This window comes from Crocuta crocuta, unplaced genomic scaffold (genome assembly GCF_008692635.1).
Source record: "Crocuta crocuta isolate KB4526 unplaced genomic scaffold, BGI_CrCroc_1.0 scaffold55, whole genome shotgun sequence".
NCBI classification, from domain to species: Eukaryota; Metazoa; Chordata; class Mammalia; order Carnivora; family Hyaenidae; genus Crocuta; species Crocuta crocuta.
In genome coordinates this window covers 2,449,011-2,468,571 of record NW_027530512.1, presented here as the reverse complement: position 1 = coordinate 2,468,571, position 19,561 = coordinate 2,449,011, and the positions used below count along the sequence as shown (strand labels likewise).

At 43.2% G+C, this 19,561-nt stretch overlaps 1 protein-coding gene across 1 annotated transcript in view; it reads left to right on the top strand.

Moving 5' to 3' along the window:
- The first annotated feature begins 8,819 nt into the window (after window positions 1-8,819).
- Window positions 8,820-19,561, top strand: part of ARG2 (arginase 2) — a 28,945-nt gene continuing 18,203 nt past the window's right edge. The window contains exons 1-2 of the mRNA XM_077767119.1: window positions 8,820-9,021; window positions 9,823-9,895. Coding sequence (XP_077623245.1) covers window positions 8,911-9,021; window positions 9,823-9,895 — 184 coding nt within the window. The 5' untranslated portion in view covers window positions 8,820-8,910. The remainder of the gene's footprint in view (window positions 9,022-9,822; window positions 9,896-19,561) is intronic.

Genomic DNA, 19,561 nt, shown 5'->3' with positions numbered 1-19,561 from the left:
GGGCAGCTGATGAAAAGAACTTCAACCTAGAAATTGGCAGGTTTCTCTGAGAAAGTTTAACATCTTTTCGCAGGGTCACAACTAATATCCTAATGAAGTGCGTTGTGTAGAAGCAAAGAAAGGAAGCTTGAGAAATGTGCACTCTGTTTTGTCAAGATAGGCTACTATTTTTTAAAAAAAATTTTAATGTTTTATTTATTTTTGAGAGAAAGACAGAGAAAACACAAGCAGGGGAGGGGTTAGAGGGCGAGGGACACAACAAATCCAAAGCAGGCTCCAGGCTCTAAGCCTCTAAGCTATCTGCACAGCTGGCTCAAACCCTGGAAGTGTGAGATCAGGATCTGAGCTGAAGTCGGAAGTTTAATCCCCCCTCCCCCCGGGGCCACCCAGGCGCCCCCAACCTGTCCTTTTTTTTTTTTAATACAAAGTTCCTTTTTTCATTTTGAGAAAGAGAGAGCAAGAGCATGTGGGAGGAGCAGAGAGAGAGAAGACAGAGAATCCTCTGCATTGTCAGCTCAGAGCCCCCATGCAGGGCTCAAATCCACGAACCGGGAGATCATGACCTGAGCCAAAATCAAGAGTCAGACTCAACATGCTTGACCGACTAAGCCACCCAGGCGCCCCCAATCGGTCCATTTTTAATATGTTTATTATCTTCCCAATCTCAAATTGAAATTATATAAAAGAAAATACATTCATAATCCTGCCACCTAAACAAATCAATCTTCATTTTCCCAACCATTTAGATCCTCTTGTTTTAACATTTACATTGTTAGAAAGATGATATAATACAGAACATTTTTGAATGAGTTAAAAATATTACACACAATCCTAAAAGCCTTTCAGTGTTACATGTTACTCTCTCCTTCCATCTCTTCGTTATTACACTTTTAAAAATTATTATAGTCCTAGTGTGCACATAATTTTGTAATGTTAAAATATAAACAGGTATATTTAAAATTTTAAGTTTGAGCAAAAATCTATTCGAATAGGGCAATGTCAAAAGGGAAGTAGTTAAGAGCTCTCCACTTGATTGGAAGAAGGGGAAAGACTTTCATAGAGAAGGGGTGGAAGCAAAGCAAGGAAATTACATGATTGGCTATAGCTTAAGGTTGCCTTGTCTGATTGGTTGTGCATAGGTTTGGATTTCTTAACATTGAGGCATTAGCAGGCTTAGGCTTTGGTTTGCTTAGGCAGGCAGTTAAGCTATTAGAAACACCCTAATGGCTCCCTTGTTTAATTAATTTAACAATAATTTAAAAATTAATGTTTGGCAAACATTTCCTATATTTCTACAGATTTTTAAATTTGTTTTTATTTATTTTTGAGGAGGGGGGACAGAGGATCCAAAGTGGGCTCTGTGCTGACAGCAGAGAGCCCGATGTGGGGCTCAAACACATGAACGGTGAGAGATCATGACCTGAGCCAACGCCACACAAAGCGCTCCTTTCTACAGAATTTTAAAAAATAAGTACCATTTAAAATAGCTACATAGTATTCCATCATGTTATTCTATAATTTATTTAGTATCACGCTGTTGTTTTCCTATCCACTGAAAATGGCTAGTAATTATTTCAAGTAAGGTAGAACAACAGAAAAAATAGACATATAAAAAGGAACCTATTAAAACAGATATAGCAGAAAGTAGAATTTATTTTGTTTTGCTTTTCATAGAGTCACATCCCCATCTTGTGGCATTCTAGGATAGTTATGCTTAATATTTTCAAGTCGAGGAACACACCTGGCTTTTATGTGGAAGATTTCTCTCCCCTTTTAACATCAAGATACCTTATGTCGTTGGTACACCAAAGGTTTTTTAAGTGGAATAAAACAAACTTGTGGGAAAGTTATTAAAACAGTGATCTAGCTTGATGGGTATAGGTTTGACAAACAGGTTCAATTAGACCATTAAACTCTCAACTCAATTTTATGTGCTCCATAGCAGAGACTTCTTTAAGTGGTTTTGACCAAGCCATAACTGTGTGGGTAATAAGTTACCCTCAGGTGAAATGTTTCAGAGATTTAAAGGGAAAGGTGAATAGACCTGGGTTGAAGAAAGCCTTGTTATTCAAAGTATAGTAAGTAGACCAGCCGCATTGGCATCACCTAGGAAGGAGCTCATTTGAAATGCAGTTTCTTGGTTCTCACCCCAGACCTACAGAGGCAGAATCTGAGTTTTAACAAGATCCTCAGGTGATTTGCTTGCACATTAAAAGTTGAGAAGCACTGGGGCGCCTGAGTGGCTCAGTCGGTTAAGGGTCCAGTGTTGGCTCAGGTCATGATCTCTGGGTTCGGTTCGTCGGTTTGAACCCCACATTGCATCAGGCTCTGTGCTGACAGAGCCCGCTTCGGATTCTGTGTCTCTGTCACTCTCTGCTCCTTCCCTGCTTGTGCTCTGTCTCTCAAAAATAAACATTAAAGCAAAAAGTTGAGAAGCATTGAAAGATATAACACTTAATACTGGATTCTCTAACCTGACTGTATTAGAAGCACCTGAGGAGTTTTTAAGACCTCTACTATTTGGGTCCATCCCAGATAACTGAATAAGAATGGGTGGGGGGCTAGGAGGGTATGGACATGAGCATACCCATTTTGGAAGCTGCCTAGTTTATTTTTAACAGCTGCCAGGGTAGAGAAGTGTTGGGAGGAAATCTTTTTCTCTATATCTCAGATTCATGTGGTTGAATGTGAATTCCCTACAAATCATCTGACAATAGATGTATTAACCAGAGAAAGGGGAACTTTTCAGTAATGAGCAACTAGATAGCCAGAGATAAAGCTATGACCAACACCTAAAAAGGGGGGGAGTAGGGCTTCATACTTAAAAGTGTGAAAAATTCTGTTGGGCTTTTTGAAGTTAATGAGCAGCTGAATTCAGTTTTTATGATGCTCAGTCTTTCCCAATCAGGAAACTCCCTCAGTGGGGTAAGACATAGGGAGCCATGGCAGCTGTATTTTGAGAGGTTCTCCTTAAGTTTCTTGCTTTATTATTTATTTCTTTAGCTGCTGATCAGATATTTTCTGTTTCAAGTAATTTTCATACTACTTTGGTAGGCTATTAATCCCTTCAGACCTATTACTCCAGTACCATAATTTTTTTCCTCGTCCAGGCTTAACACCTCTCCCTTTTCTGGGAGAATGCTAACTCCATGAAATCTTGTGTTCCGATATAAGAGTGGGAATTCCATCCTCGGAACTTTCAGAGCATAAAGAGATAAGACTTCTTTTAAAAACTACTTTCATTTGCCATTTAATATCCAGTCATTCAATAAAAAATTATTGGGGGCGCCTGGGTGGCTTAGTCGGTTAAGCGTCCGACTTTCGCTTAGGTCATGATCTCGCGGTTAGTGGGTTCGAGCCCCGCGTCGGGCTCTGTGCTGACAGCCAGCTCAGAGCCTGGAGCCTGTTTCAGTCTGTGACTCCCTCTCTCTCTGACCCTCCCCTGCTCACGCTGTCTCTCTCTCTCTCCTAGAAATAAATAAAAATCTTTAAAAAAAAAAATAAATAAAAAATTATTGAACACCTCTTGTGTTAGGCACGTGTTAAATGACAGTAAGACACCATTCCTGCTCTCACAGGGGCTGCTTTCAAGGAGAAAGAGACAGTCATTTATTTATTTATTTAAATGTTTATTTGTTTTGGGGGCACCTGGGTGGCACAGTCAGTTGAGAGTCAGAGTTTTGCTCAGGTCATGATCTCGCAGTCTGTGCGTTCGAGCCCCACGTTGGGCTCTGTGCTGACAGCTTGGAGCCTGGAGCCTGCTTCAGATTCTGTGTCTTCCTCTCTCTGCTCCTCCCCTGCTCGCTTGCTCTCTCTCTCTCTCTGTCTCTCTCAAAACTAAAAAACCTAAACATTAAAAAATATTTTTTTTTCAAAAATTAACGTTTATTTTTGAGAGAGAGAGAGCAGGGAGGGGCAGAGAGAGAGGGACAGAGACCTGAAGTGGGCTCTGCACTGACAGCAACGATCCCCACATGGGGCTCCATCCCGTGAACCCTGAGATCATGACCTGAGCCACGCATGGACCTTCGGTTACCATATCTTAAATGGAGATAATAATAGTGTCTATGTCATTGCCTTGTGAGGAGAATTAAATAACACTTGTAAAGCATATAGTAACACATATAAAGCATATAATAATCATTCAGCAGCCTTAGCAAATATCATTATGTCTAATTCAACCAAAGAGGTCTAGAAAGGCTTCTTCAGAGAAGGGACTTTGCACTGAAACCTCAAGGATAAGAAAAAATCAAGTGAAGGAAAGGAGGAAGGGAGAGGAAGAAAGGGAAACTGTGCCCCATAGGGTAAATGAGGTTAAAATTTTCACTGGGAAGACAACCCCCTCCCCCTTCTTCACAGGAATGTTAACCTTATCTTTTAAAAGCATACAATACAAAGAGCTCCCTAGCCTAGACCAGTGGGAGACAGTGATGGACCATGGAGTGTCTGACAGTTACCTCTACTTCATTATACTGTTAACATCTCCGCCCAAGGGGGAAGCACAAGCTTCATTAACATAACACAGGATGCACAGGATACAAGTATCGGCAAGTCTTCTAAATATGCCTGTGCAACCTTGTACCCACCTTACACACAATGACAAACCCCCACTTTCTGAACATTCATCCTAACCCTAAATAAAAGAACCCCATTCAGGGGCACCTGGTTGGCTCCGTTGGTTAAGCGTCCAACTTCGGCTCAGGTCATGATCTCCAGGTTCATGGGCTTGAGCCCCACATCGGGCTCTGTGCTGACAGCTCAGAGCCTGGAGCCTGCTTTGGATTCTGTGTCTCCCTCTCTTTGCCCCTCCTCTGCTCAAGCTCCGTCTCTGTCAAAAATAAACATAAAAATTAAAAAAAAAAAGAAACCCATTCAACCCCACTCAGGGGTCCTGGCCTTGAAAGTTATTCCCCATGATCTCCTTATTTGCTGCAAATAAAGTTTCCTTTGTGTGACAACTCCACCTACTATAGTCGCTGTAACTCACCAAGGAGAGAACTCAGGTGGTTTGGTTACAAAATGTCCCAAACAGTAGAATAGTCAGGTAGAGGGCTTAAGAATTGTTTTCAGTTTGGAACCTGAAGAAAGAACAAAGTGTTCAGGTGTCCTTTGTAGCCTCGGCCTCCACTGGTGCCAAAACAGATTTCACACTAAGTTTCGTTTATACCTTGATGGTAGCCATAGTTGTGCTTTCATGTCCTGTCACTGATCAAGGCTCATACTGAAAACCTCTCTGTCGGGAGAGAGGGGGGCAGGGTGTGTGTGTGTGTGTGTGTGTGTGTGTGTAGTACGTAAGGGGCTCAGGTGGCTGTCTCCACACCAGGCTGTGGTTTGGGCAGGCAATTTAACCAGTCCCTTATAGGGGTGGGTGGCTCAGTCGGTTGAGCGTCAGACTTCGGCTTGGGTCATGATCTCACGGTTCATGGGTTTGAGCCCCGCATCGGGCTCTGTGCTGACAGCTAACTCGGAGCCTGGAGCCTGTTTCGGGTTCTGTGTCTCCCTCTCTCTCTGCCCCTCCCCTGCTCACACTCTGTCTCTGTCTCTCTCTCAAAAATAAATAAACATTAAAAACAAACAAACCAGTCCCTTATAGTTATGGCCCTTCCTTTATTTCTCTCTATCCTCTCAGCCTTTCTACTGAACCTAGGAATCCCCACTGGGTGGTAAGCAGACTTATATGTTACCCCCTATAAAATGTAGCCTCTGCTTTGTTATCTTAACTGTATCTTAGGGTTATTATGTTACTTCTCCCAGCCCCCAGATAGAAGAGCAAAGCAAGAACCTAAGCATAACCTAAGCCCAAGTCAAGAGTCAGACGCTGAGCTACCCAGGAGCCCCTAGTTTTTTTTTGAGAGAGAGAGAGAGGTGCAAGTGAGTGAGGGGCAGAAAGAATCCCTCAAGGGGGGCGGGGAGAGAGAGAGAGAAACAGGGCTCACCTGGGTCTAATTTTTACCAGAAGCAAGGCTTGAGTTCACCTGATGTGGGACTCAAAGCTCACGAACTGTGAGATCATGACCTGAGCTGAAGTCAGATTCTTAAGGATTTAGCCACCCAGACGACCCTGGGGACTTCCATTCCATTCCATATCAGAGCCATAGACCAAGATTCATGAGTACGGATTTCATAAGAATCTGGAAGGTTTATTATTTGTCAAACTCTTGCTATGTGCCAAGCACTGTATGCAGAAAGGGCTGAAACAATGAGCAGAGAGAGTTATGGTCCCTGCCTTCGAGAATTTTGTTTAGTCTTTTCTGAGTTTCCTTGGATTTTCAGTAAACAATGGTATGCTGGAGACTACTGGCCACCTGCAAGATCCTATTGCTAAATTTTCAAGAATGTTTGAGCCAGTTGTTAAACACTATTATTAAAAGTCAAGTTATATAAACTTACAAGTAAATTATATATTAAAAACAAAGATAGTATACATTCAAAACTTGTCTTTGCCTAATTATTTTATGATAACTTGCCATTATTTGTGCTCTTGAGATTATTTATGTTGGTCATATTTGTCTGGTGGAAATACTATACGATGAGCACCTTTTCCTATCTCCATCACCAGTGACATCACAGTGGTAGTTTGGGAGTATATACGCCATGGAAACCAGCAGACACCATACTCAGGTCTTCCCTACCCACCACCCTGCCCCCTGCCCCACTCCCCCCACACACTCTGCCAGCAACTTATCAAGGATAGAGTGTGTGTTGGCAGCCACTGAATTAAAGAGGCAGAGTATCTACGTTCTCAAAGGAAGAAGAAAGACAGAACAACTTGTTTTGGGTCCAAAGAAGAAGGGTCCTAGACCTATGGTATAACAGAGTACAAGTTTTAAAGTAAATTTCTAGGGGTACCTGGGTGGCCCAGTTTGTTAAGCATGCGACTTCAGCTCAGGTCATGATCTTGTGGGCTGTGAGTATAAGCCCCACGTCAGGCTCTGTTCTGACAGTTTGGAGCCTGGAGCCTGCTTTGGCTTCTGGTTTCCCTCTCTGCCCCTCCGCCACTCACGCTCTGCCTCTCTCTCTGTCTCAAAAGTAAACATAAAAAAATAAAGTAAATTTCTAAAACTTAACTCATTCTTCTATGACTTTTATCACTTTAGGATATTACCTTTAATTACTTACTTTAAAAATAAATGCATATTTTAAAAATAAAAGACCAGTTATTTTTTAGGGTTTTAAAAATGAGTTATATTTCAGACATATATAGAAGTAATAATTAGAATTTTAAAGGATAATAGTAATATAATCTACTGTTCACTCCCCTAGAGCATGATCTTACTTATTTTGCTAAAGCTTCAGACGTGTCTTTGTTAAACCAGCAGGGGGAGACAGGTATAAGACGTATCCCCTAAAAATAAACTGCCTTATAATACTAAAGCTCCTTGGAGCTATGATGTTGCCATGGAGACTTCTTAACTATTTTGGAAAGTAGCATGTAAGTTGGTATCAGGTGAGATAATTTTCTGTTGTTTGTGTAAGAATGTATTTTGGTAGGACTAACGTGCAAACTTCTGCAAGCCCTAAGAACTTGGAATCTGGAGTTACACAGCTCTGGCACTGTCAAGCTATGTGACTTTGGAAAAGTTATCTGATGTTTTCTCGTCTTTAAAATAGTCCCTTATTTATGGAATTTTTAGAAGGCCAAATGTTCCTGGAACTTTAGTTGGTTATTATTAAAATATTATTATTAAAACTCTGAGTAGTTACTTTCAGGTCTTTAACCTCCCCCAAATTTAGAAATAGTCCAGATAAGGCAAACCATGAGAAACTCTTGAATGCTGAGAACAAACTGAGGACTGATGGATGTGGGGGGGGAGGGGGGAGATGGGCATGGAGTAGGGCACTTGTGGGGATGAGCACTGGGTGTTATATGGAAACCACCTTGACAATAAACTATTTGTAAAAAAAAAAAATACCTCTCTACAAAGAAATATACAGAATGTTAACCATGGTTAAAAAAAAAAAAAAAACACAAACAGGGGCGCCTGGGTGGCTCAGTCGGTTAAGCGTCCGACTTTCGCTTAGGTCATGATCTCGTGGTTCGTGGGTTCGAGCCCCGCGTCGGGCTCTGTGCTGACTGCCAGCTCGGAGCCTGGAGCCTGTTTCAGTCTGTGACTCCCTCTCACTCTGACCCTCCCCTGCTCACGCTGTCTCTCTCTCTCTCTCCTAGAAATAAATAAAACATTAAAAACAAACAAACAAAAAAATAGTCCAGGTATGTTTAGTTTTTAATAACTAGTGCTCCCGTTATTCGGGTAAAGAATTGAAAACACCTGGAAGGTAATTGTTCTGCATTATCCTAACCTCCCCATCCAAAAAACCTAGGATAGTGAGTTTTTATTAACATGCCTGATCCAGAGAGAGCTCTAATCTGTATTTGACTTCCGAAACTTCAACGCCCAAAGATGGGGAAGAGTGTTTTTTGGACACAGAGTTGAGATGGGACAGAGGAGATGGATGGGAGCTTCGTTTTGGCAGAGCACTCAAGTGGGATCAGACCAGTCCAGCCAGACCCAGACCAGGCAGCCCTTCCCTAGAGTTGGCATCTACGGGGCACGCATTTGTGTGAAAAGAGTCGCGATCTGCGAACTTTCGAGTTGGTTCCCGTGTTCGGCCAAGTTCGCTAACTTCGAGGATGCTGGCCGCTTCCCGCCAAGGGACACACCTGCCCGTGACCGCGCTCTTATTGGTCAGACAACAGCCTTGTGGCGTCAGCCGTAGAGGCTCGTCCCTGGCCGGAGAGTCCCGCCAGGACGGGGTGACGTCAGCTAAGGCGTGTCTAGGCCCTGAGGAGCAGTGGGCGGGGTCTGCGGGGNCGGGATAGGTAAGCCCGGCGCCCGGCAGCTGCGCTCACTTAAGGCGGCGAGCCTCACCGAGTAGCTTCTAGGTCAACTGCCTTGCGAGCTGCTGGTCATGTCCCTGAGAAGCAGCCTCTCGCGTCTCCTCCGGACGCGAGTGCATTCCGTCCTGAAGAAGTCCGTACACTCGGTGGCTGTGATCGGAGCCCCGTTCTCACAGGGACAGGTGAGAACCGGGACCTGGCACCGTGGGGCAGAACCTGGAGAAAGCGAGGGTGGGGTGAGGGACGGGGAGGCGAAGAGAAGATGGGGAGAAACGGAGGGGCACGAAGTGGTGGGTTCTCGCTATTGGGCACCGGGAGAGCACGTGGGGTTTTCACTGGTAGAAGATGAGGAAGGAGATGGAGGGCATCCTGTTTGCGCTGCGGGCGGGGGGCCGCGGGCTGGCGGGTTTCTGCGGCCTCTCCTGGTGGACTGAGAAAGTGGTGGACCCGCTTGGGGTGTTGGGGGAAAGGGGAGGAGGGACATGGAGGGGGAGAAACCGGCCAGAATGCCCGGTGGAAAATCGAGGGAGAAGAGGTTGAAGAGAGCGACTGAGGATTTAAGGCTTCAGGGTCTATTCNGGTCTGTTTTGTTCAATGAAAGAAACCTGCAGTCGTGGAGAGCTCACAGCTCGAGAAGCCCGGGCTTAGGCCTTGGCCAGCCACATTCACACACCCCCAACCACCGCATCCTGACCTGGCTCAGCCCCTGCCCCTGTCTGGGCCTCTGCTTGTTCTGACCACAGCGAGGGTCTTGGAAGGTTGATTGGATTCCAGTAATGGTTCTCTTTCCCTCTTTTCCTGCAAGTGTTTGAAATGAGCAGTTCTCAGGTGAAAATAAAAGGAAGGGCTAATGCTCTCAGGTTTTCAGAGGGATCTGTTGGGAACTAAGTATAGAATTAGCAAATTTCTGTATTTTTCTGAAATAAAGTGGTATTATTTCCAACCCTCTAACCTCACATCTAAGTGTGTAATTTGTGTGACAGAAAAGAAAAGGAGTGGAACATGGTCCCGCTGCCATAAGAGAAGCTGGCTTGATGAAGAGACTCTCCAGTTTAGGTAAGTAGCTGGATTTTAGATGTCTGTGATGGCTGGTCACAGACCAGCTCAGAGTCTCCTCTTCTGGCCCAGGGACTGCCCAGTATCCACTGTGTACTTGGGAAGCATCTCTCATCCTCCCTCGAATTCTGTCTGCAGTTCAGAATCTATCTGAGAGTCTTCAGGCCAAGTCTTGTTATAATGAAGAGAGTAACTGTGTGTGGAAGGCAAGGAGGTGGAGTGAGGCCGGGCCTGGGACAAGCTTAGTGACTGCAAACCAGTGCTAAGAATGCTAGGTCCAGCTCTAAGCGCTCAGCCTTTCCCCCTCAAATTCTAGCCCTCTTAACTCTGTCATGAGACGCTTCTGATTCATCAGTCTAGTCAGTTTCCTCTCTCCAGTGTCATCAGTTTCCTCCCCAGGATGAAGAGCTTTATGTTACTGTAAGCAGAGCCTTAGAGCAGTGTTTCTCAAACTTCCCTGATTATGAAAATCACTTGGGTTACTTGTTTAAAACTACAGGGTCCTGGGCTCCTCCGTGGAATAGTGTGGTTTATTGGCTCTGTGGTGGGACCCAGACATGTGCACTTTCGCAAGCGCCCAGATAATCCGCAGTAAAATTGCAGTTGTGTAAATAGGATACTACTCTAAACTTACTGAACCTGGCCCGAAGGTAAATGACATTTATATAGTAATAGAGAACACTTCTTTTGGTTAGAAGGCACCAAATTCCAACTTGAATGGTAGAAAGTTTCTTCCTTCTATTTCACCTGAACGTTTGTAGCTGCTTTTTAAGGCCGTTTCCTCCATTCACATTAGGACCATTCACAGATCTTTTCTGAAGCTGTAAGTGTAAAATGCATGGCACCAGGGAGCTGTAGGTCCTGAAGATCATCATGTGGAATCTCAGTGAGCTACAGATCCCTTCCCTGCTTTTGCTTTGAAACCTCCTCTGCTGATTATTGAGTCCATTAGGGTGGATTGTCTCCTTCTAAGACAGGAATAATGAAGTCACCAAAATCACCTTGAGTTGAGCTGTACTTCATATACCTCTGGCTACACTTAGATGTGGTGTCTTTGGTTGAATATTCAAAACTCTTCTCTGTTAAATAATTACAGTTCCTTCTTTAATAGGCTCTCTTTTTAAATCAGTTTTTTAAAGTCTATTTATTTTGAGAGGATGAGAGAAAGCGTGAGCGAGTATGTATATGCACCTGCCAGAAAGGGGCAGGGAGAGAGAATCCCAAGCAGCCTCCATGCTGTCAGCACAGAGCCTGATGTGGGGCTTGACTCATGAACTGTGAGATTGTGACCTGAGCTGAAACCACGAGTTAGATGCTCAAGCTACTGAGCCACTCAGGTGCCCCTCTTTCTCAATCATTTTAATAGCTCTCCAGGTTCATCATCAAAGATTAAAGATAAGATTTAGTTTTAATGTCATAAGTTACCTAAACTAAAGGGAAGAAGTTTCTATTCCTGCTTATAAATGAGGATATTGTCCCTTTAAATGCCTTTTTAAAAGTTTTTTAAGTTTATTTATTTTGAGAGAGAATCCTGAGCAGGCTCCATGCTCTCAGCACAGAGCCCGATGGGTGTGTGGTTCTATCCCAGGACCCTGGCAGTGTGACCTGAGCCGAAATCAAGAGTCAGACGCTCAAACAACTGAGCCACCCAGGTGCCCCAAAACCCTTTTTAAAGGCATCGTTTTACACTGGAGATGACAATCTCTGGTGATCACTAGTTTTTAATACTGGATAAACCTCTGCAGCCCATCTGATGAACTGGGCCTGGCCTTGCTTGAATTGCCTGCTCAGTGCTCAATTCAACCTTAAGAGACTGAGGAAATCAATTTCAGCCTCAGACACAGGACACATTTATAATATTCAGCTGAGGCTGCTGCTTGAGGGGGGAAGGGCACATTTATAGCAGCCTCCCTTACTCATGCTTTGTAGACCTTTCCTGTCCTAGCTCATGGAATTTTCCCACTCCAACCTGGAAAAAGCCATTCTCCCTCAAATACTACTCCCTCAAATAACTCTTCTGTAAACTCTCAACCTACAGTGATGGTGAAGCTTCAGTTTATTTGGTCTTCCCTTTAATTTTTTCAGATATTTTCTGTTTTACAATTTATATCCTTACCCTGAAGCAGACACTGGAAGGCCAGTATCAACAGCAGCCCAAAATAGAATCTCCTTGCATATTAATAAGATTGTGGCACTCAGCAGATTTCCAGCATGTGGTTTTGGCCAATCTCCAAAAATATGTTGGAGAGAAGTACCACAAGAAGTTTCAATTGCTATATTGTGAAACCGTACTAAAGTAGTAGAGTACTTACAAATAAGTAGCATGGGTCAAGTTTCAAGGGACAGAAGACCCATGGAAAGGTAACTTTCACAAATCCCTTTGTTCCTTGCTTTCAAATCTGCTGTCACAGGCTGCTGGTGTTACCATAGCATTGGTCAAACTTCCTGTTTTCTTGAATGTATTTGACTTAGTGTCTGCGTTTGGTTTTCCCTGTTCCTGGGTTTAGTAAGGACACACAATGGTTTGTTCCTCTGACCAGTAACCACTTCTTTTAGTACCTAAGGAGAGCCTGAGAGAGATGAAGAGGCAGTTGCTGTGGCAAGGCTCAGATGCAGTGTCTCTGCTACTGATTCTGGTTCGCTCTGACAGCCATGGTAATTTGCCCCTTTTTTTCTTCAGTGGTTAAGTGAATGTTCTGTGGGGAAAGTTGGCTGTAGACTGAGATGAACAGTTTTCGGCTTTTATCATTGTAATTAGGTAACCTGACTCAGCTGTGGTACTGAAAAGCCGTTCCAGCCACTGAAACAACTATCTAAATTAACTGCCACTGTGACCAGGCCAAGAGTCCTGGAGTTCACTCAGGAAGCCATGTGGGAGCTACTCTGATTACCCTCAACTAGGCTAGAGACCTTTGTTCTTCCTGTTCCAGTGGGTGCTCCATCAGAGAGAACAGGAATCTCTGGTTGAGACCCAAGAACCTGGTCTGCATTAGAAAGAACTGAGGGCCTGAGGTAGCTGCTTAACGTGAAGATCTGAGGTATGAGAGCTGTTCATTTGGTACAGATTGGTGTGTGACTTCAGGGGTGTGTATTTGCTTTCAGTGGTTGGTAGAGAAAATCGGCATTCCTAAGTTTAGTTGTATAATACTGATCCCTCAGCCTGGCTTCCACCCTGCTGTTTCACTGAAACTACCTTGAGCAAGCCCACGGATTTGTCAGCCTTTATTTTGCTGGATCTTTATATTGTACAACTGACCACATTATTCTGGAAATACTCTGTTAGTGAAGACACCTCTCCCTTTTGAGTCTCTTTTTTTCCATCCACTAGTCCTTCCTGGATGACTCTGTGGGATTCTCCTCTCCTTCCCAACCCTCAAATATTGACCCCAGTGTTCCTCCAACTTTGTTCTAAGGAGCCTCCCCCTGCTTTCACAGATGTCTCAAACTCAACTTGTTCAAAACAATATCCATTATCTTTTCCCTCAAATCCACTTCTGTCTTCCCACTGTCTGTTTCACGCTATCACTCATTATCCAATTACTCAAGTCCAACTCTAAGACCATCACAGTCCTTTGCTTCTTCCCTTTTGTGCCTTACGTCTGTTGATCACAAGGTCTTTTTTTCCCCCTCCTAAATGATTAGAGTCCTTCAGCATAATGGTACTGCTGTACTTGTGTCCTTCTGACACCTGACTATCTTTCCCGTGGTACCTTTTGTCCCATTCTTGCCTTCCTTGGTTCACATTCTTCGCTGCCACCAGAGCGAGCTAAGACTATTTCTCCTTTGCTTAAAGGCTTTCCAGGGGCACCTGGGTGGCTCAGTAGGTTAAGTGTCCCACTTCAGCTCAGATCATGATCACGCAGTCTGGGAGTTCGAGCCCAGTGTCTGGCTCTGTGCTGACAGCTCAGAGCCTGGAGCCTGCTTCAGATTCCATGTCTCCCCTCTCTCTCTCTGTCCCTCCTCCACTCACACTCTGTCTCTCTCTCTCTCAAAAACAAATAAATGTTAAAAATTTTTAAAAAATCTTTCCATGCTTGCTTTTACATGCAGCCATGTTTCTCAGTCTTGTCATTCATAAACCATCTTTGCTAATCTGTATTTTTCATTTTGGTGTTTTTCTTTAAAATGGATTTAAATTTTAAATTTTCATTTCATAATTTTAAAATGTAGTCTGACCCTATAATCGTGAAATCTCAGGCTTGTACTAGATACATTTTTCTAATACATTCTCATTTAATAGTTTTCCATTTTGATATCTGTGCTTCAACCCCTAGCGCTGTGTTTCACACATCAGCCAATAGGACAGCTGCTTCATAATCTGACCCTCATCAACCTCAGCCTTCTCTCCACCTGCATTCTGCCTTATTTTCATTGTTGCTAGAGTTGTGGGCCCTTGACCTAGGCTCCACCAACAGAAGCACCCATCCTCCGCTTTCACTTGAGATTCAAGAAGAAAGGACAGCAAAGAATAAATTCTGTGATGGGCAGGGGTGGTAGCAGTGCTAGCAGGGGCTTCTGTCCAGTGTCAGTGGGGTCTGCCACACCAGCTACATGCAGTTCTGTTCCCTAGTAGTGGAGGCGACAGCAGCAATGGGATCTTTCCTGGACCATCCTGCAGTATGACTTTTGGAGCCATTATTCCTGGTAATATGGCCTTTAAACCAGATATTGGCCTTCTTAAAGATTCTGGGAGTTCACCAAATTGGATAAATTGCTTTTCTGCTGTAATTAGCCAGAATTGGTTTCTGTTGCTTGCAACTTAGAGATCCTGATTGATCGAGTTTACATACTCCGGTGAGGAAAAAATTGCCACGTGGACTGGAATATTCAAAACCCTCTCTCTTTCTAGGCTCTTGATAATAAATGCTTGTTCTTTTGGTTGCTTTTTCCCTAGTACTTGACACAATCTTCTTGTAAGTTAATATAACTCATTAGGTTACAGTTTCTTTGGCCTTTGGTTAATTTAGGACTATATCTTCATCTTTTTGGATTTCAGCAACTCTGTTGGTGCTTTGATTTTTGAACCGTTATGTTCCTTAATGTGACTTGTGAAAACAGCCTCAAGTTTTAAAGATATTTTCAAGTTCCAGGCATGCCTGACTGTTGTAAAAACCTACTTTCATGTGTTACTGGGACTTAAAAAATCATTTTCAATATTTTAGATCTTAAGCATATATCTTAAGAGGGTTAGAAGACTGTACACATTTGCTAAAACTCATTGAACTTAAACTCGTAATATAAAGCATGCATCAAAGCTTCTTAAACATCATTTTCAGGTTTCTTTTTCCTTTTCCTTTAAAAATATTTTTTTAATGTTTGTTTTTGAGAGAGAGCACATGTGAGTGGGGGAGGGGCAGCGAGAGAGGGAGACAGAGGATCTGAAGCAGGCTCCTGCTGACAGCAGAAAGCCTGATGTGGGGCTCAAACCCACGAACTATGAGATCATGACCTGAGCTGAAGTTGGATGCTTTGACTGAGCCACCCAGGCCGCCCCTCAAGTTTGTGTCTCAGGAACAGCTTTTAGTCCCTAAAAACTAGCAAGGTCATTCACTTCCATATTCAAAAAATTTGAGCACTGCTAAGGCTTGGATACTGGGAATATAATAGTGAACAGAACATCCTTGTTATCTTGGAGCTCATTCTAACAAAGAGTGGTTGGAAACTGACATAGTAAAACCTATGGTACGTCACATGGTAATGGGTACTATGGAATAAATGAAAAGCAAGAGATGGGAGCTACTAAGTAAACATTGCACATGTAGATGGGGAGGCCTCACTCAGAAGGAGTCCTGTGAGCAGACCTTTGGCAGGTGAAGGAAGGAACGATGTGCATATCTGGGAGCATTTCAGACAGATGGAACAGTAAGACCCAGAGATAGAAAGGTGTCTGGAATGTTCACAGAAAAAAAGCCAATACTGAGCTCTAGCTGGTGATTACTATGTGGGCAGGGGAGGGCCTTCTGTGCTTATCTCCAGTTTTTCAAGAAAAGCCAGAAATCTGGACTTTTATGGGAGATCTGCATTGTTTTAAGAAGAATCTATATCTATACAATGGAATATTATTGAACCATAAAATAGGAATGAATTGCTAATTCATGCTACAGTATGGATGAACCTTGAAAGCATAATACTAAGGGAAAGAAAGCAGACACAAAAGACCACACTGCATGATTCCATTTATATGAATTGTCCAGAATAGGCAAATCCATAGAGACTGAAAGTAGACTAGTTCCAGGGACTGGGGTGGAGAAGGCAATGGGGAGTGGCTGGCAGTGGGCACTGGTTTCTTTCTGGAGGGTAATGAAGCTGTTGTGAAATTAGTAATTTGCTTAGCCATATGCTGTAGCAAAAGCATACATCCCTGATGTACCTGAACAAAGGCAAATCTCTTAAAGACATTGGGATTTGGCAAATATCAGTGTAATGAATCTTATAAAAACAGCAAAGAATTTAACTTACACATTCATTTCAAAGCTGTTTGATCCATCTATCATAATCTAGACATTGTGCTATATTCTTGCTATAGTGTCATTGTTAATTTTTTAAGAACAAATAATGATACCTGTTAGGATGGCCAGCATGAAAAAAAACCCAGAAGCTAACGAGCATTGGTAAGGTTGTGGAGATATTAGAAACCCTTGTGCACTGTTGGGAATGTAAAATAACTTTGGTGCTGTCGAAAACAATATGGTGGTTCCTCAAAAAATTAAAAATAGAGTTAACATATGACCCTGCAATTTCACTTCAGGCATATACACCAAAGAATTGAAAGCAGGGTCGTGAAGAGCTATTTATACACCCATGTTAATAGCATTATGCACAATCATCAAGCATATGACGGAATATTAGCCTTAAAAAGAAGGAAATTCTGACATATGTTGTAACATTGGCGAAACTTGAGAACATGATAAGTGAAATGAGCTAGTCACAAAAAGACAAGTACTACATGATTCCACTTATGAGGTACCTAGAGTAATCAAATTTGTAGAGACAGAAAACAGAATGGTGGTGCCAGTGACTGGGGTAAGGGAGAATTAAGAAATACTGTTTAAGGAGTACAGAATTTCAGTTTTGCGAGATGAAAAGAATTCTGGAAGTGGATGGTAGTCATAACGGTTATATAAAAATGTGAATGTGCTTAATACCACTTAAAATGCTATTCTTAGGGGTACCTGGATGGCTCAGTTGGTTAAGTGTCTGACTTCAGCTCAGGTCATGATCTGACAGTTCATAAGTTTGAGCCCTGCATCTGAGCTGTCAGCTCAGAGCCTGGAGCCTGTTTCAGAGTCTGTGTCTCCCTCTCTCTCTGCCCCTCCCCTGCTTGTGCTGTCCCCCTCTCTCAAATAAGCATTTAAAAATTTTTTTTAAATGGTTATTTTTAGGGGCACCTGGGTGGCTCTGTTGGTTAAGGTCAGACTTCAGCTCAGGTCATGATCTAGAGGTCCGTGGGTTTGAGTCCTGCATCAGGCTCTGTGCTGACAATTCACAGCCTGGAGCCTGCTTTAGATTCTGTGTCTCCCTCTCCCTCTGCCCCTCTCCCGCTCACATTTTCTCTGTCTCTCTGTCTCAAAAATAAATAAAACACTAAAATTTTTTATTGTTATTTTTAAATACTTTTTTTAAGTTTTTAGAGAGAGAGAGAGCTAGTGAGGGAGGGGCAGAGAGAGAGAGAGAGAGAGAGAGAGAGAATTCCAAGCAGGCTCCATTTTGTCAGCATGAAGCCTGATGTGGGGCTCAAACTCATGAACTGTGAGATCATGACCCGAGCCAAAACCAAGAGTTGATCGCCTAACCTGACTGAGCCACCCAGGTGCCCTGCCCCCCATAATGGGATATTTGTATGTGTATTTTACCACAATTTAAAGGAAAATTTTAAAAATCAGTTAGAATGTTAGAATGTGAATTAAGAACAAGGTTGTAGCTTCTCTTAGGACCTAACAATACTTGTGCTTAAAGAATTTCTTTTTGGCTTTTTAGCACATTGTTTTGCTCTATAAATAAAAGCTGAGAATGAACAAACAAAAAAATGTAAAGCCTGTCCTGACGACTTTGAGAAACTTTCCCAAGGTCCTACAGTCAGCAGAAGTAGTTGAGAATCTCATTTCTTGCTGTATATGACCTGATGCCTGGATCGGTACAGTCAGCTGCCTTCTCAGCTCTTGTGGCAGCCAAAGAAACTCCGTGGCACCATCATAAATGTGTGTCTCCTGCTTCTTAAAGTCCTCTGTGTTCCCAGTGTATTCCCTCTCCAATTTTCCTAGACGGATAGTTCAAGTCTTTACCCATAATCCTCATGGCCTTGTCTTTCCAATTAAGGCATCGATTCCCTTAGTTTTTCTCCCTGTCCCCCAATTAGCTGTATCGACCGAAAATTCTTACCCTCAGAGCATGAGGGATGCAGTCCTCCCAGTATTAGGGAGATGCGTGTGAAAAGAGCACAAAATGACAATGGGTTAAGAAAAATAATTTCACTCTCCAGTAAACAGAATCTGGAGAGAAGTCCAGAGCTGGTTTGGCCACCCTGTGTTTGAAGTTCAGGCCCAGATTCTTACCTTGCTGTGCTACCAGCAAGGCCTCTGTCTAATGGTCCCAGATGGTGTGGCCTCCATTTCTGGCAGCAGGGTGCAAGAATGGACAGAAGTGGGCAAAGGAAGAACCCGTACTTTCTCTTAAAGGAAGTTTCCAAGAAGTTGCAGGATGCTTCTGCTTATCCTGTTGGACCCAAAGGGCCACATGGCCATACCCAGGCACAAGGGAAGATGCTGAGTTTAGTCTCCTTTCTAAGAGGTCCTGCTCCCAGCTGAAGTTCCGTCTCTGCAGAAGAAGCGAAGAACAGATCTTGGACCAATAACAAGAAGTCCTCCCACTTCCCTGGGTTCTAGATCCCATCCCTTCTGCCCTTTGAGTGTTCTTGTTTAGCAATTCTCCCTTCCCTCCCCTTGTTTCTCAACTTCTAACTCATCCCTTCAATAAATAACTGCAAATCTTCCCATGCTGCCATCCTCCTTGGTCTTTACGTAGCCTTCCAGTTGTTGTCCAGTCGTTTCTCTTCAGAGCCATCATCCTGGCTTCTCTGCTGCCCTTTCACACTGCCACTTGCTATAATATGACGTCCTGAGCCATCATTGCAATGAAACTGGTTTTGCCGAGGTCTTGGACCTCCTGCTTCTTAATGTGGTAGACACTGCAGCATTCACCTTATTTGACACTGTCTGCCACTCTTCCCTTATCAAAACAGACACCATTCTGTTCTGGTTTTAGCTCTTTAGGTTGCTTTCCTAGATCTTCTGCTACCCACCCTATACATGCTGGGGTTCCTCGGGGCTTCTCTGCCCTTGATCCTCTTGGTTTAATGTCTTGGTTGGTAGTTTTTCTGTCACCTGTATACTGATGTCTCCAAAGTTTTAGTTCCAACACTTGTTTCTGCTCTCAGCGCCAAGCTTGTATCCCAGCTGCCATCTGTGTGTATCTTCTTTTTAACTTTCTTATTATGGAAGTGTTCAAACACAACAAAAGTAGATATGGTGACATAGTGCACTTGTCATGTCTGTTGCCCAGCGTCAATCAATACATGGCAATCACCCTATTCCATGCCTTTTGAAGCAAATCACAGACCTATTGTTCATCTGCAAATATTTCATTAGATATCTTCAAATATAAGAATTC